At 34.6% G+C, this 16213-nt stretch overlaps 1 protein-coding gene across 1 annotated transcript in view; it reads right to left on the bottom strand.

Annotated features, from left to right (window-relative positions):
* Positions 1-16213, bottom strand: part of LOC150098964 (bromodomain adjacent to zinc finger domain protein 2B-like) — a 632705-nt gene that overhangs the window by 68380 nt on the left and 548112 nt on the right. Inside the window, exon 29 of the mRNA XM_090405782.1 lies at positions 15672-15761. Within this exon, the coding sequence (XP_090261908.1) occupies positions 15672-15761 (90 nt within the window). The remainder of the gene's footprint in view (positions 1-15671; positions 15762-16213) is intronic.

The following is a 16213-nucleotide window of genomic DNA, read 5'->3' as shown; positions in this document are numbered from 1 at the left end:
AAGAGAATACGACAAGTCTTATTGACTATGTTCCAAAGTATGTGAGCATGAGTTCTGAGAGAAAAAAGATTAAAGTGAAGCAAAGTGCAAGATAGCTAAACAAAAGTCATAGGAGGGCTTTAATAAAAATATAGAAGATAAATATCTGAAGGTTACTGAAAAAGCTTAGAAATAGAGGAAGACAAAGATATTCTAAATGTTTAAAGTAATTATTTTAAAAGGCTTCAAAAGTGACAGAACAGTAGTAGAAAATATTCCAGTGGCATGCAATCAGAATTACATATCAATGCATGAGATAAAAAAGAACTGGAAATGTGGAAAAGACAGCTGGAGTATATCACAATCTACTTAAATTATCGATGAATTTCCCAATGAGCTTTACAGCTTAGATTATGTAAATATACTTGAGAATAGGATAAGAAAAACTGTCGAAGAGACATGGATGGATTAGTTGGTTCATTTGTGGTATATCGTGGAAGAACAGCAAAGGTCATACTGCACAAAAGTTACAGGTAAAAAGGTAATAAAAAACATAATTAAATAGTAAATACATTATGTAAATAGCCTAAGTAAATAACATATCATGTACAAGAAAACAAATTTTACAAACTAGGGCAATGCAATATCTACATAAAAAAAAGGGAGGACTTCGATAAAATGGTCAAATCTGTTTGCATAAATTAATTCAAATGCATGAGATAAATGTAAATACATGAAATACAATAAAACTGGAAATGTGTAAAAGACAGCATTAATTAATTAATAATAATTCATAATAATCAATTAAATTATTAACTTCTTCTTCGAGTGCCATCTCCCATTGGAAGTTGGCAAATTTTGAGCGATCTTCAGCCATTCTGAATAGTCTTTCAGAGCTCATGTCAGTCCATTGCCTAATATCCGCCAGCAATGATCTTTGTCTCCTTGTCCTTTTCTTCCATTTATCTTCCCTTTTATAATCAATTGAAGTATCTTATATTTTTCATTATGAAATAGGTTACCAAAATATGCAGTTCTTTTTATGGTATCTAAATGTTAATGTGATTTCTCCATTTGTTCCAGTACTTCTTGATTGGACATTTTTGCTGTCCATGGAATTTTTAACATTCATCTGTATAACCACATCTCAAAGGCTTCAAGTTTCTTGACCAATGTTGTCTTCAAGGTCCAAGTTTCTGCACCATACAGCACAACAGACCATACACAGCATTTAACCACAAGTACTTGAAGCTCTAAATTTAAATTACAGTTAAACAGTGTCGATTTCATCAGGAGAAAATTTTTTTCTGTCATTTCAATTCGTTTTATTTCCATTTCTGGGTTGCATTCTTCACTTAACCAGCACCTAGGATATTTAAATTTTGTCACTCTTTCTATTTGTTTCTTGTTTAAAGAAAGTGCTTATGACCATGGATTTAGTTTTGGTGATATTTATTCTTAATCGCATTTTTTTCACTCTCTTCATTCATTAGTTTGTGAAGATTTTGAAGATCCTTAATATTGTCAGCTGTGTCATCAGCATATCAAATGTTATTAATGATTTCACCATTTACATTAATCCCTTCCTATCTTCCTTTTAAGATTTTTGAAATATGACTTCTGAGTATATGTTAAAAAGGAGAGGTGACAGCACACATCCTTGTCTTACTCCTATTTTGATGTTAACCTCCCAAATGGCCAGGACGTCTATAGACGTCCAGCTAAATCTTGATATGATTCAGCCCACCTGTTGAAAGAACAGGGATAAGAAGTGCAATTTAACCATCAGGTCCATTAAAAGGTGTGATAAACCCTCAAGCTGAAGAGAACAGTTAATCGGATTATCTCACGTTCATAGCTGCCTCTCAGTTGCCTATAACAAGAAACGCACTTCCTTGTTCTATGCTGGGTAACTGGATCTTAATCATATTGGATAGACTAAAAATATCGAAATTATTTATATTTTTGTTTTCTCTTTTTATTGTACAATGCAATTTTAATGTCTGGACAAAATAAAGATCATTGTATAATTTCTCTATTTAAATATTGCCTTATCATGGAGAACCAATTTCATTTTTCATTTTTTTGCTCTAATTTTTTCCTAATCGCTTACTCAACAAAACATTTTCGTTGTTCTCGAAGAAATTAATTCACAATAATTATTTGAAATATTATTTTAAAAAAAAAGAAAAGAAAACTGGCTGCCGACGTTCCAGATTATATTATCTTTATTTTTGTTCTAAATCATCGAAATCGAATAATACTTCACAGATTTCCTTTAGGACACACTTGAGTAACTTTGCTTTATAGAGAATAACATGAAATTCTCTACTCATATCACTGATTTTTTTTCTTTAGAGGTGTCACGAATAATAATAATCGACTGTTCTTTGTACTTTCACTTTCTTGGTTTCCTTGTATAATCAGTCATTACAAAATGAAATTAACAGTTATGATTTAAATTTATATGTATATATATTTGCTGTATAATTCAGATATTATACTCCAATTTTTAAAGTAAGCGATACATTTGCTTATATTTGATCATTCAAAATATGTATATTAAATGCATCAAATGTGAAATTTCATTTCCATATTTTTACAATAGAATTGAACTTTATTGCGCCTTTGATAGTTTACCCCCCCCCCCTGTTGCATCACTATCACACACCCGAAAACTGTTATGAAACATAGGTACAGTTTTTATTTAATTCGTTATTTTTCTCTAGTAATTGTTCCACATTAACTTTAATTTTTTGATTCAGAAACCAGGTTGCGATTATTATAAATTAGCAAATTATAAATCAGAAAATATACATTATTTCCTGATTATTATAAATCAGGAAATTATGTGATATTCGGTAATAGGTGAAATTAATATTTAAAATCATTATCATCCTTCAAATATCAGAATAAAGAAAGATGGAAAAACCAAACAAGTAATTTCTGCTTGTAAAATATTCAGATATTGCTTGAGGCTCTTTAGTATGCTGCATGTTCTATTTCTCAGTGGGGGTTAGTAATCTCCGTTAGCTTAGAGCTGGGCAGAAAGGAATAATTAGTAAGTATACCCAAGACACAATTCATTTACGAGATGGCAAGCAGCAGCAGTAACATTCAGGGTAAGAAAAGGAAACTTCGCGAGATGCAGAAAAGTTGGAGCCTTTGCCTTCAGCAGCTATCATTCTACTCTGTAATGAGGAAACAGCATAAAAAATATTACAAAAATGTGTTTGGACATATATTGGATTTTGTTATTTGGAACAGTTTCCTCCTGCACAAGAAAAAATGTTTGTCTACCATAACATATCTAGAATACAGAATAGAAATTGTGAAAGCAATGCTGCATGCACATGTGCCTTCTTCAGCAAGCAGAGAAAAAGGCAATCCTGCCAGACATCTGAGGTTGAACGCTGCTAACTCCAACCATTATCCCGAAAATCTACCACCAACGGCTAATAAAAAAAAAAAAAAAACCTACATGCAGATATGTATGTAATAAAAAAATATCAGAAAGGAAACAAAAATCTGGTGCCCTGAGTGTAAAACTGCTTTGTGTGTCTACCCTTGCTTTAGGGTGTTCCACACTGTTCAAGAATTTTAAATTCTGAATAGCATGAAATAAAAAATGTTTATTTTCAGGGCTATCAAAACAGTCCTTTTCAGGACTACAAATATTGATGGAGGGATACCTGAATGTTTCCTTTTCATCTTGAAGGCGAATTTTTAAGTTCTTTTTATAACACAGAATTATATTTTCGTATTTTCGAAGGAATAAAATATACGAGGAACTGGAATACTCTTTCCAGTTCCTCTTGAATTGGAAAGAATATTCCAGGTAAACTATTTCACCTACCAATACATTTACATCTCCCAGACTTAAGTATACAACGATTGAGATCAAGACATCCACCACTACAATTATCCCAACTACTACTACAATCTAACTTTGACCTGAAGCAAAAATGGCAAGAACAGTGGGAGAGCCAGACAGATGACATCACAAAATTTTCTCTCAAAGAATTACAAGAAAGTTTTGATGCTTGCTCACACCTCCCACGAAAATCATGGACTCAGCTTAATAGAATACGAACTGGTCAAGGTGTATGTGTGGACATGCTTTTTAAATGGGGTAAACGACCATCCCCGCAATGCGATTGTGGAGCTCAAAGACAAACTGTGGCCCATATTGTGACTCAGTGTTATCTCAGAGCAAATTCAGGAGACAACTTGGACTTTTTAAGTGCTACACCTGAAGCTATGAACTATCTGACCAATATGGATGTAACGATTTAATTTTATTGGTTTTTAAAATGACTTCTGACTTTTAATTTTATATGTTTTTAAAGTGAAAGTGTATTGTACTGCATGTTTTGTTATTCATGCCATATGAATAAATAAACAAATAACCACATTCTCTATCTAGATCTTTTTTTGTTACTTGGCACTTGTGATTCCATCATGGCATTAGATCGAGTGCAAATTGAGACAATATTATTCGAATAGCAGTTGTTGCTGCCTGGAAAATACAATCTGTTATACACATCTCTGCTTCAGTGATTTACATGTGGATGTTGCAGGAGCAAACGATTCTTGTGAAGATATTGTGCAAATCACAGGAAACTGATCACTTCATATATTCAGACACTAACATTTGTTGCAAAATATGAGCAGGCAAGCATAGGGAGGAAGGTCTGCTGTCCATTATTAAGACGAGGGAGTCATTATTGTCAAACATGCTCTACAATACAGCCTGTTCCACATGAGCTGGCACTACCACAGAATGTTGCATCCATTAAAGTCATTAATAAAAAGTATGAGTTGAGAGTTATAAAATAAGATCACCAAAATTGATCTAGTTCAAGACATGGTGGTAAATAAATGGAATATATTTTAATAAGAAATCCCAGTGAGAGGTGAATGGCTATCACTTAGAGAGCAGTGTAAAGCTGGACATACTGAAAAGGCATATGATTGCTTAGTAGGATAGTTACTCAATGACAGGTCCATCTCCAGTTGTGCTTATGAATAATAGTGAAATACCTTAAGATGGAGGGTCTTCACTGTGTTTTAAATGGGTCTAAGCAGAAGAACCATAACATCCTTAGTATTTTAGCAGATTACATAAGCATTCTGTTATATAAATTTTTCTTCTTCTTCTTCAGGAGATGCATTCCTGAGACATGAAACATCTGTTTTAGATTCCATTAACATGGAAAAAGCTTATGACATAGGCTGAAGATTATTATTATTATCTTAAGACATCATGGAGTCACAGACTCATCTAGGAGGTCCTTTTTCTCATTCACACAGCTCATCAAAACCGTGCCTTAAACACTTCCAAATTCTCTGCAGACACCACGCTCTTAGGCAATGCAGTCCAATCATTCACAACTTTCCATGCAAAAAAAAACCTGCTTCTCACTCCCTTGCTCACACACCCTCTTTATACAGCTTCCAGGAGGACTGCTTGTTCTTCCTCCATCTCCACAATTTTATGAAAAATCTCTTCAACATTAATTCTATAACAATCCCTTACTCACTTGTACATCTCCATCATATTATCCCTCTTCCTCCCATCCACTAGACTCTGCAAATTGCATTGTCACAACATTCCAGAGACCAGAAACTATTTTAGCCAATCGCCTCTGAACCCTTTCCAACTTCTCTTCTTCCTTTTGAAAACCAGGCGACAAAATCTGTGCACAGTAGTCTATGTGTGGCCTAATCAGAGCCTTATACAATGGAACCAGAATCTCCATACTTCTACAAGTCAGTGTCCTCTGCATCACACCCAGAATTCGTCATGTTGTCCTCACAAGTATGGCAACATGTCCTCAAAATATTAGATCCTTATCCACCTTCACCCCAAGATCTCTTATTTTCTCTACCTGCAACAAGATATCCCCATCAAGAGTAAATTTTAAATCCTATCTTTGTTTTCCTTTTTAAAACCTTAAATTTTGCAACACTGAACTGGCATCCCCCACTCCCATGTACATTCACTCAACCTATTCAAGTCTTCTTGTAAAGCCAGAACAACTGCTCTCCTCCTCATAGTTCGTCCCAACTCTGCATTATCTACAAATAACTGTATATCCCCACTCAAATCTTCCAAAATATCATTAACATACAGGCAAAATAGCAATGACCCTAAAACATATACATGAGGCACACTTCAAATTATTATGTGGGGATGATAAGTTGATAGTCTAAGATGAAAGATCTTTATGAACTACTCATTAAACATCTCAATTATATCCTCTGAAGCAGTTGTCCTTATACTATTTTCTCTAATCAATGCCATCCTTCCATAAGTTTTTTTTTTTTTTTTGCTTCATTATCTAACTCAGGGGTTGGCAAAAACTTCTTTGACCGTCGACCCCTTCAAGAGTTTCTTGATTTTTTATTGACCCCCTCTATTTTACTATTACGTAATTATAATAGGACAAGCAAAAAAGACATTTATGTGAGTTTTTAGATTGTTTATTTTATAGTTACAGTGTTTATTGTATGTATAATATAGTATATATTATTATATTGGCTTAACGTCAAAGGGATACGTTTTTGTTTATGACGTCCTTCTTAACATTACATATTTGATAGGAGGGATAAATAATATGTAAAATATAAAATTTAATTTAGATAACAAAATAATACAATCTTCCTTATATATATGAAAATAAGACTTAAATAAAAGAGCCAATGGGCTTCACCTTGGTGATGTAACATTATTTAAATGAAGGGGATATTAAATCCCAGATTCGGCATGAAACTCTCCGATTCCGATCTTTGAGTTTCTTATTCGACTTTGAAATAATGAGGGATTTAATATTCCCTTCATTTAAATAATGAAAATAAGACTTTTATTAACTTAGTATACAATTTACTAATGTTGTCAATGTGAAGGGTGTGCTTCGTGACTCTTGACAAGATTAGAAATATTGAGCTCAAAATTAGTAAGTTTCAGCCTTAAATCGCCACGGAAGTCTATATCTAGCTTATTTCTTTGTTTTGTTGAAATGGAATTAACGTGACTGAAACCAGCTTCAACCATGTACGCATCGGCCGGGCGGGAACCACTGACATCTGTTTATTGGTAAATACATCATTTTGGCCTACTTGATTGGCCTCCATAACTATTTTCATGACCTTGCTCCATCTTACAGGTCCTATTCATGTCACTGTTCCCACGATTCACTCTTAATTGCGTTGTCATTCAGGATGGAGGTAATCCAAGTTAACCGACTTAAATATTACCCATACAATGATGTCTTATATTTTTCTATTGACCTCTGGGGATCGATATCGACCACTTTGGCAACCACCGATCTAACTGATCTCATACTGAACTTTTGCTCCTCTTACCAACCAAGTCACCCCCCCCCCCAGCCTATTCTTGGTATCCCTCATGAAATTGATTATTACAACTCCTCTTATGTTGCCTCCATAACATATTTTTTCTCTGTATTGTGCTTAATCTCTTCATTCATCCATTTCAAACCTACCTCATTTAATCTTTTGACCTTTGGAATACATTTAGACACTGCTTTTACTAGATATTTCTTGAATATTACCCAAGCAGCATTGATCTCTTTTCCACCCAATGCTTCATTCCATGCTGCAGCTGCAAGCTGTCTTCTGAGTTTCTCATAAATTAAAGATGCCAAGAAATTATATTATACATCAATTGCCTTAGTATCCCATAATGAAATGCACATATCCTTCTAGTCAGGTATCATGTATTATTGAGATCTCATCAGTGAGAGCAAGACCCATAAGTGATACCAAGGTTGAAGTAATGCAAGTCATATTTCCATATACAAGTAGCCAAAAGGTGTTACACCTTATTACTAAAATAATCTGAATTAGAGATACAAGCTGAAAGTATTTTCACTTGGTTATACTATAAATTAAAGACTGACGTTATTAGCCTCTATATACAAATAGCCCAGTTGCAAAGTGACTTCATGCACAAACTTTGTTTGCTTACACTTGGATAAAGGATGAAACCAAGAATATAATTTCTTGGTATCATTAATTTATAGTATAACCAAGTGAAAATACTTTCAACAACTATCTCTAATTCAGAGTATTTTAGTAATAAGGTGTGAGACCTTTTGGCTATCTGTATATGGAAATATGACTTCTGCATTACTTCAATCTTGGTATCACCTTCTGGGTCTGGCTCCCATTGATGAGGCATCAGTAAAGGTTGAAATTGCAGGGATGACTGGAGAGGAATCCCAGGCAGAGAATGCCAACTCCAGGCAGTTAATCCAATGGGGTTAACCACCTGGATTTCAGTCATCTTTGCACTTTAGTTTCAATTGGTCTTTTGGTTGTTCATCTATATGAGATTGGTGAAGAAAAAAAAAAAGGAAAACTGAGAGCATTTGACTATATGATGATATAAAAGAGCTGAGGCCTCATCTCTATCTCTCATGCTATTTTTTCAGGCTCTCTTGCACCCCTATACTAACTACTCTAGGCATATGATGAGCAACCCTTTACTTTTTTCACCTCGATAAAGGTTGAAACCAGTCTGGATAGTGACCCTTCCCATAATGCAAAACAGAGTACATGTCTGTAAGGATATGTGCATTGCATTATGGGACACTAAGGCAATTGATGTCAAGTCATTAGCTTTTATATACAAAGAGCCCAGTCATGAAGTGACTTCAAGGGCAAAATTTGTTTGTTTATGCATGGATAAAGGATGAAACCAAGAATATAATTTCTTGGCAGCTTCAGTTTATAGTATAACTAAGTTTCTCATAACCATCAGCCTTACAGTTCCACACATACCTTTTTCTCACAGACGTCATCACATGGCTGGAAACTACTCAGGTAATCATTTCATGGTCACTGTCACCAACTGGAGGGAGATTTGACACCTCATTTATAATAACGTCCTCTGATGAGATGATCAAATCCAAGATCCTCAACCCTGTGTCCTCTGTTACATGCTGCCTGAGGTAGTTTTCCCTCAAAAACTCAAGAAATTTATTTTCTTTACTTCTAGTTGCTAGCTCATCATCCCGATCTATATTATCATAATTAAAATCACCCATAATGATCAATCTTTTTCCTATGTGCTTGGCTTTGCTTATATATTTCCTGGTCACTAACTTCCACATTATCAGGTTTATAGCAACATCCAATGAAATATCTCATTCTATTCACCTTTATCTCACACCCTGACTCAAAACTACTATCCCTATTACCCCCTTGTATGAATTTAACTCTTTTTCTTTCATCTATACCATTCCACTTCCCTTCACCTCTATTCCTGTCAGGATGTTATGCTCAATGAACCATGTCTCACGTATTCCAACAATTTTTGAATAAACGAACTTGATCAAAGCAACCATTTCATTTTCCTTGTATCTGATACTGCTAACTTTTGGTATACAAACAAAACAGCTAATCCCTGGATCTATAACAAGTTTCTCTGATCAGCAGTGCACTCAGGATTTAATCTTGGAGGGGGCGAGTTGAGTAGATAATTTGAGAATACACACTACACATCGCATACGACCTATGACTGAGCATTTGCAATGATCGTTAATTCACAAGTAGTATAGAAATAGAAGACATGACACAACATAAATAAAAAAATAAATTTTAATTAGGAAAAGATTTCTGGAAAATTTTTTCCTTTTTTGGGGGGGGGGGGGGGGGGGGGCAGGCCCCTTTCCCTCTGACTGTCTCTGATACTACTTATTACATGTGACTTCTCCATACTTTCCTCGAGTCATTTCTTTTTCTTCTTATTCACCCTAGAACCTTCTTCAAATACAATTATTTTCCCTACATCCCAGGTTACCTCCTTCCCTTTTTGTATATACATGTATTCCCCTATCCACCATGAGTCTCCCCATTTTTCTGTTTGTCTTGTACTGTTCTCTCATTCTTTACACTCATGCTAACCACTTCAATCTCTCCTTCCTTACTCTCCTGCTCTTTTTCTCAGCGCTTCTTACTTGCACAGATTCATTCTCTGCACTCATTATTCTTCCTTCCGGTCACAATCTTTCCAAATGACTAACATCAAAACCATTCAAACGTAGTCCTTAAATATTATTCTTATACAATTCAATTCTTCCTTCAAACTCATTCCACACATTAACAAACTGCCCTCCTTTCTCTTCACATATTTCTGCAACATATTGTTCATAATTCTTGCTCTCTGCCTCATCTTAGCACTGACATACCTGGGCAACACACCGACTACCTTTCCTATCACACTATTATCTTTTATCTTTCTCAACAACCTACTGATATCCAATCTTACATTTTCCCTGTTCCCGTCAAGTCATTTGTCCCTGCTATCACTACCAACTACTTTGCTTGCTTACTCCTCATATCTAACACCTCAATCACTCTAATCATTTTACCTCCTAAAAAACAAACCTTGTGCATCACCTTATTTACCACAACTCTAATAATTGAATTGCCATATAATGCCATTCACAGGTCTTTCATTACCTTTTTCATGCTGACATCATTTGTTTTTGTCTTCTTCACTCTTCCATACATGTCCCCAAATTTCAAAATTTCACTCCACATCTGCCTCATCTTCACTAACTCAGCTTTTAAATTTTGTGTCTTTTTTTGCTATCATCCACTCTTGCTATTTTATCACCAGTCACACACTTGCTTAACATTAACCCCACTCACCACCTTACCATTAATTGTTTTTCAATGTCATTATCACCTGCTTTATTGTAAATCGATTTTTTTTCCTCGATGTCACTTCCACACACACTCTGTGGAATATTAAAATAATCATGTTCGTTATATAAAATTTCCTGTTCTCTTAATTTTTGTAGATTTATCATACTTTCAAACTAAGAGGTTAGAGGTTCTGCATAAGGCTGATTACCTTACCAAGTTAAAAAATTTCTAAAACTTCAGATGCTTTCTGTCTGATGTAAAATTCATCAGAGACAGAAACAATGAAAAATAACCAAGAAAGGATAAAGGAAAACAATTAGGAATCTCGGACATCTCAAAAGTAGCCATGTGGCATGTACGAAGCATAATAACAAAGGAATTAGAATTAGCCAAACAACTACAAACTAAAAATATTAATATAGCCAAGATAACAGAAACAAAACAGAAATTAAAGGGAACAAAAGATATAGACGGTTTTATATTAATATAAAACTATCTAATAACTAATAAAAATACTAATAATTTTTTTCAAACATGGAATATAAATAAGTATACTTGGAATGGCTGAGGGACAAGATCTATAATTGACTATTATTACTAATTAGAATACTAATTAGAAACTAGCTCCATGTGTAAGGAGATGTAGATGTTTACAGTCGAAATAAATTTTTTTCAGATCATTACTGTGGTATAGCACAAAAAAAAAAAAAAAAACCTGAAGGGAAGAAGCTCAGTGAGGATCAGATTTTCACTTTATGACAAATAGTTGAGAAATCATTGGAATATAACATAGATCTGTATTTAAGTTTTGTAGATCTGAAAAAGGCATATGACAAGGTGTCAAGACAAAAGCAATTCAAAATGCTACAGTTATATGGTGTCAATGGGGCATTATATCAAGCAATACTTAGTCTTTATCTGAGTGGTCAGCAATTAGAATTGAAGGGAGTACAGGAAGATGGTTTAATGTTAAATTTGGTATCAAACAAGGATGTACATTATCCTCTCTCTTATTCATTATCTATATGGATCACATTATGAAGAAAAGTGGTATTAAACCTGATATCAAAATTGGAGATGTTAATCTCGGCTCTTTACTTTATGCAGATGATGTTATACTTCTAAATAAATTAAGTACAAGTCTTCAAGATCCCATGACTAAAATGAATAACTGTTGTAATAAATTTGGTATGAAAATCAGCAATAAAAAGACAAAGACAATAAAATAGGCAGAAACATTGAAAACATCAACTGCATCCTGAATAGATAGCCTATAGAATAAGTAAAACATTTCAGCTCTTTAGAACTGATTTTTAGCGAAGATGGTAAATTTAATATGGAAATAGATAACAGAATCAACAAAACTGGTATGGCAGGAAATCAACTGAATAAATTTATATGGAATGAGAGAGAAATTAGTCAAAATACTAAATTAGCTGTATACAAGACAGTGTTCAAATCAATTTTAACATATGGATCTGAGAGCTGGGTTAGAAATAAAACACTTGACCAAAGACTACAGACACGAGAGTCCTGAGAAAGATTGGGGTGGGTGGGCGTGAACAGATGGCATTAATTAATGGCAATATCATATTAAAAATGAGGATATTAGGAAAGAACTTGACATTATCAGCATCCAGGAATGCGTTAACAGAGCTAATCTCAAGTGGTATGGTCACTCACACAGAATGGGAGAGGAAAGATTAGCAACACACTTGTAGACAAGCTCACAAGCTGATTGATCCTGGCTGGGCCATTCAGAGCCACCCATCTTGCTGAAGCAGAGGCCAAAGTAGTGCAAGACTACCAGGATACTTTTCTGGATGTCCACAGGTCACTGAATGGCAAACAGTGGCAAGGCATTGGATTCCGATGACAGTGATCTGGAAGAGAGGATAGAGAAAGACTCAGAAGAAGTAGAGCGAAGGATGAAAAGGACCAGTATCATCACTGGAAGGTCTGCTCCACCATGAATAGGTGTCTTCTCCCAAGGAAAGGTGGATGAGAAAACACTGATATATTTATGTGTGTGTATCAGAAGTCTGTTTCTTCTTGCTGTTATCAAATGATGTATCTATGGCATTTCTGCTTGGCAGGGACCTTGTGAGGGCCCTGAAAAATTTATAATTATATGCTTCATATGTGTTGGTCTACAACTATAATTTTTTTTTTTTTTTTTGTGATACTAATTTCAATGTAATATCATTGTTGCAATTCTTCTTATCATTTTTAGTGATCATAATATTTATTTGAAATATAATCACCACTACTCAAGAAATACTGATTTAAAATTCACTGAACAATCAAAATATGATCATACAGAAAAAAATACAACAATGAAAAGGATTATAAAGCAATGACTTTTAACATTTCTTTATAAAAATTTAAACCATGTTGAAGGCATAAAATCACATAAAATGAAACTGAACTTACAAATCAATTTTTAATACTGAGGTATAAAAGTTTTACTAACCTCACTGCTTAACTCGGAAGTGGAATTCCTGAGTGAATGGATTAGATCTCATTGTATCAAATTAAAAAGAAATATGAGAATAACAGAGTAGTTTCTGCATTAAGTGTTTTGAGTAAGATATATGTAAGGCTAAGAAAAATTGCAAATGGAAAACTGAAGAATGATCTGGGTTTTAGGTGAAACAGAGGTTGCAAAGAAAAGCTAAGCTAAGAAATCATGGGTACATAATAAGACCTCTCTCTTTCTAAGTTTAGCTTTACTAATCACAAAAAAAAAAAGTATATGACAAGGTGCCAAGGCAAACAAAACCTTATATGGAGTGACACACAGGTTATGCATAAATCCACGAGTCTTTCTGACTCTATAGAGATACCTGTATAATAAATTTCAAATCTGCAATTAGAACTGAAGGATATATAGAAAAAGATGATTCAAAGTAATCCCCCACCTTCTCTAATATGGCTTGTTTCCGTAAATGGGGTTCTGGTGGGGTGAGTATTGCTGCCTTAAATACGTATCTTCCCTATTTGTGGAGAAACTCAACTAGACAGCTAGGTGGCAGATGTATTTCATTGCCCAGTAAAATACCACCCAGCTTTATTGGAGGTGTAAAGTGGCTACTGCCCTCTTTCATCACCAGAGTACGGCCTCCAGCTTCTTTCCCCACCTTCTTCATTCACATGTGGGAAGAAGCACACAACTTCTATAAACACACTGGATACAAGTCGATTGAGAGAAAAAGTGCATGGGAGGTCAGTGAAACATGGCAAAAGAGCAAACCATGTGGTGAGTATAAGGATAATGGCTATATTTAAAAGGGGAGAAAGAGCGGAACACCAAAAAGTGGAGGACTAGTGTATTTCATGGTGTTTATTCAAGCATTTACAACAAGTTCTCAAAAGATGATATCCTTGACAATACACAATACTGAAGTCAAGAACTGATTCATGTGGTACTTGAATCTGATATTAGATCACTAAAAATGTCTTTTATACTGGGTGCATAATCCAAAATGAGAAAGTGCAATGTACATGTTTTGGCTTTGGAGACCTGGCAGATTAATTTTGTGGACTACAACATTTGATCCAATGAACAGAGAAATGATAATTAAAATGCAGTCACTATATAGGAAAAATGTGGAGAAGCTTCACTATAATGTGGTAAAGTTAAAAAACTGAATGCACATCTCTTAACAGTAAAAACAATTTATTTTGCAAAGTCATAGATAAAAGTCAACTGTAATACAGTGATAATCACTATCTATGATATGGGCTGGAAAGAAATGTGGAGCAACCTCTAGCCTTCAATTGCTTCTTTGTTAATGCTTTTTTAACAAGCATTAACAAAGAAGCATTAACATTTTTCTTAACAAGCCATTGTTTATTAACAATGGCTTCTCTCCAAAGAAGATTGACAAATTTCTTTCCCCCAGGCACTCAACTACTGCTGAAGATCCCCCTCCCCCAAGAGCCTTCATCTCCTTGCCTTACATCAGCTCTCTTTCACCAAAACTGGCAAAGATTCTCAGGAAATTTAACTTCAAAACGTGCTACACTACGCTTCCAAAACTTCGTTCATTACTTTGCAAACATAAACAGAAATATCTTCCTACTCAGTTTCCAGGAGTCTACAAGATTTTGTGTGATTGCTGAAAGCCTTATTATGGACAGACTGCCAAATCCATCCTTCTACGTTTGGATGAACACCGTAGAGATATCTCCTATAATAGGACTAGAGCTAGCGCTCTCTCTAGCCACGTTCTCTTTTCTGTTAACTCAGACGAAGGCCGCCAGCACATTGTAAACTGGACTCAAACTGCTAATATCCATATGTGCTACGATGAACTCGAAAGAAAGATTGTTGAATCAAGAGAAATTTCTCTAGATTCCTCTCATATCAACAACAGCCTGAGTTACAATCTCTCGGACGCACACGTTGCTTCTGTTCAGTACTGGCGCACTCACGACAGCGCGTAGTATTCGTTTGTATGGAACTCATACTTGCATTTTTTCAAACATGCTACTGTTTTTCACTTGTTCTGTTAATACAGTTTTAAGTCTCTGTAATTTTTTATATATTTCTTTGAGTATGATACCTGATGATGTTCTCGTAATGAAACTAGTAGTATCTTGTTAAATATATCTTGCCATCTTTTCTCTCGGTAATAGTCATTAAACTTATTTTATATATATAAACACACTAGGGGGTGCTGCCCTTCTAGAGCCTACGGTGCCCAACCTCCCCGAGTTCCGGGCTGGTAAGCTGGTTCTCCTTGAATTCTGATACCTCAAGACAACAATGTGACAATAATGTGTTTGTCTCATGAAGGCAAACACGTTGTTGGACGTCTCAAAACAATGAAGACACAAAAAAACGTGACATAAAAACGTTTCAAATTTCAGCTTATCTTTTTATATATAGAGAATAGATATATATATTTCAATTATTATCAAGTTAACTATTAAAATAAAATCCCTCAAGTAGTTATTTGTGGAAGTACCTTGATATAGTTTACTAAGTATAACTCGAGTGTACTTACTTTGAAACAATATGTATGATACCCTTTATCACATCCATCACATAAAAGCAGCATATCTTCATTATCTCCACTATGACAAAACTGGCAACTCTATATTAAGAATATCAACATTTAGTAAGGCTGAAATAGGTTATTTTAAATTAGATGAAAGTAAGAGTGAGGTAACAAAAATGTACCTACATACTAGGCACATTTGGAGATAATGAAATTCCATTTACTATAACCAAAAAAGAAACAACATCACACTATTTTCTAATAGAATTAACATGAAGTGCTTGACTAGTTGTATGAGAAATGCGTTCCCTAATGTCATTTACTAAGGATGTTACACAAATCTTCAAATATAAAGCCAAACAATTCTTGCACAATTGAATAAGATAAAAGCTGCATTTCACAGGTAACTCCCTCTCTTGAATCTCTCACATAAATATTTATGAGGATGGGGAAGGGTGGAGGGAGATAGGTGCTGAAAGACTATTATGAAAACTGACAATGCAACAAATGTGTGGAGTTACATTATGAGAAGCAAATGATTTAACACA

Source organism: Typopeltis vanoorti, chromosome 15, assembly GCF_054136105.1.
Source record: "Typopeltis vanoorti isolate ZY-2024b chromosome 15, IOZ_Tvanoo_1.0, whole genome shotgun sequence".
In the NCBI taxonomy this organism is placed as follows: Eukaryota; Metazoa; Arthropoda; class Arachnida; order Uropygi; family Thelyphonidae; genus Typopeltis; species Typopeltis vanoorti.
Note: the sequence above shows the minus strand (reverse complement) of the source record. Positions and strands in the feature narration are given on the sequence as shown.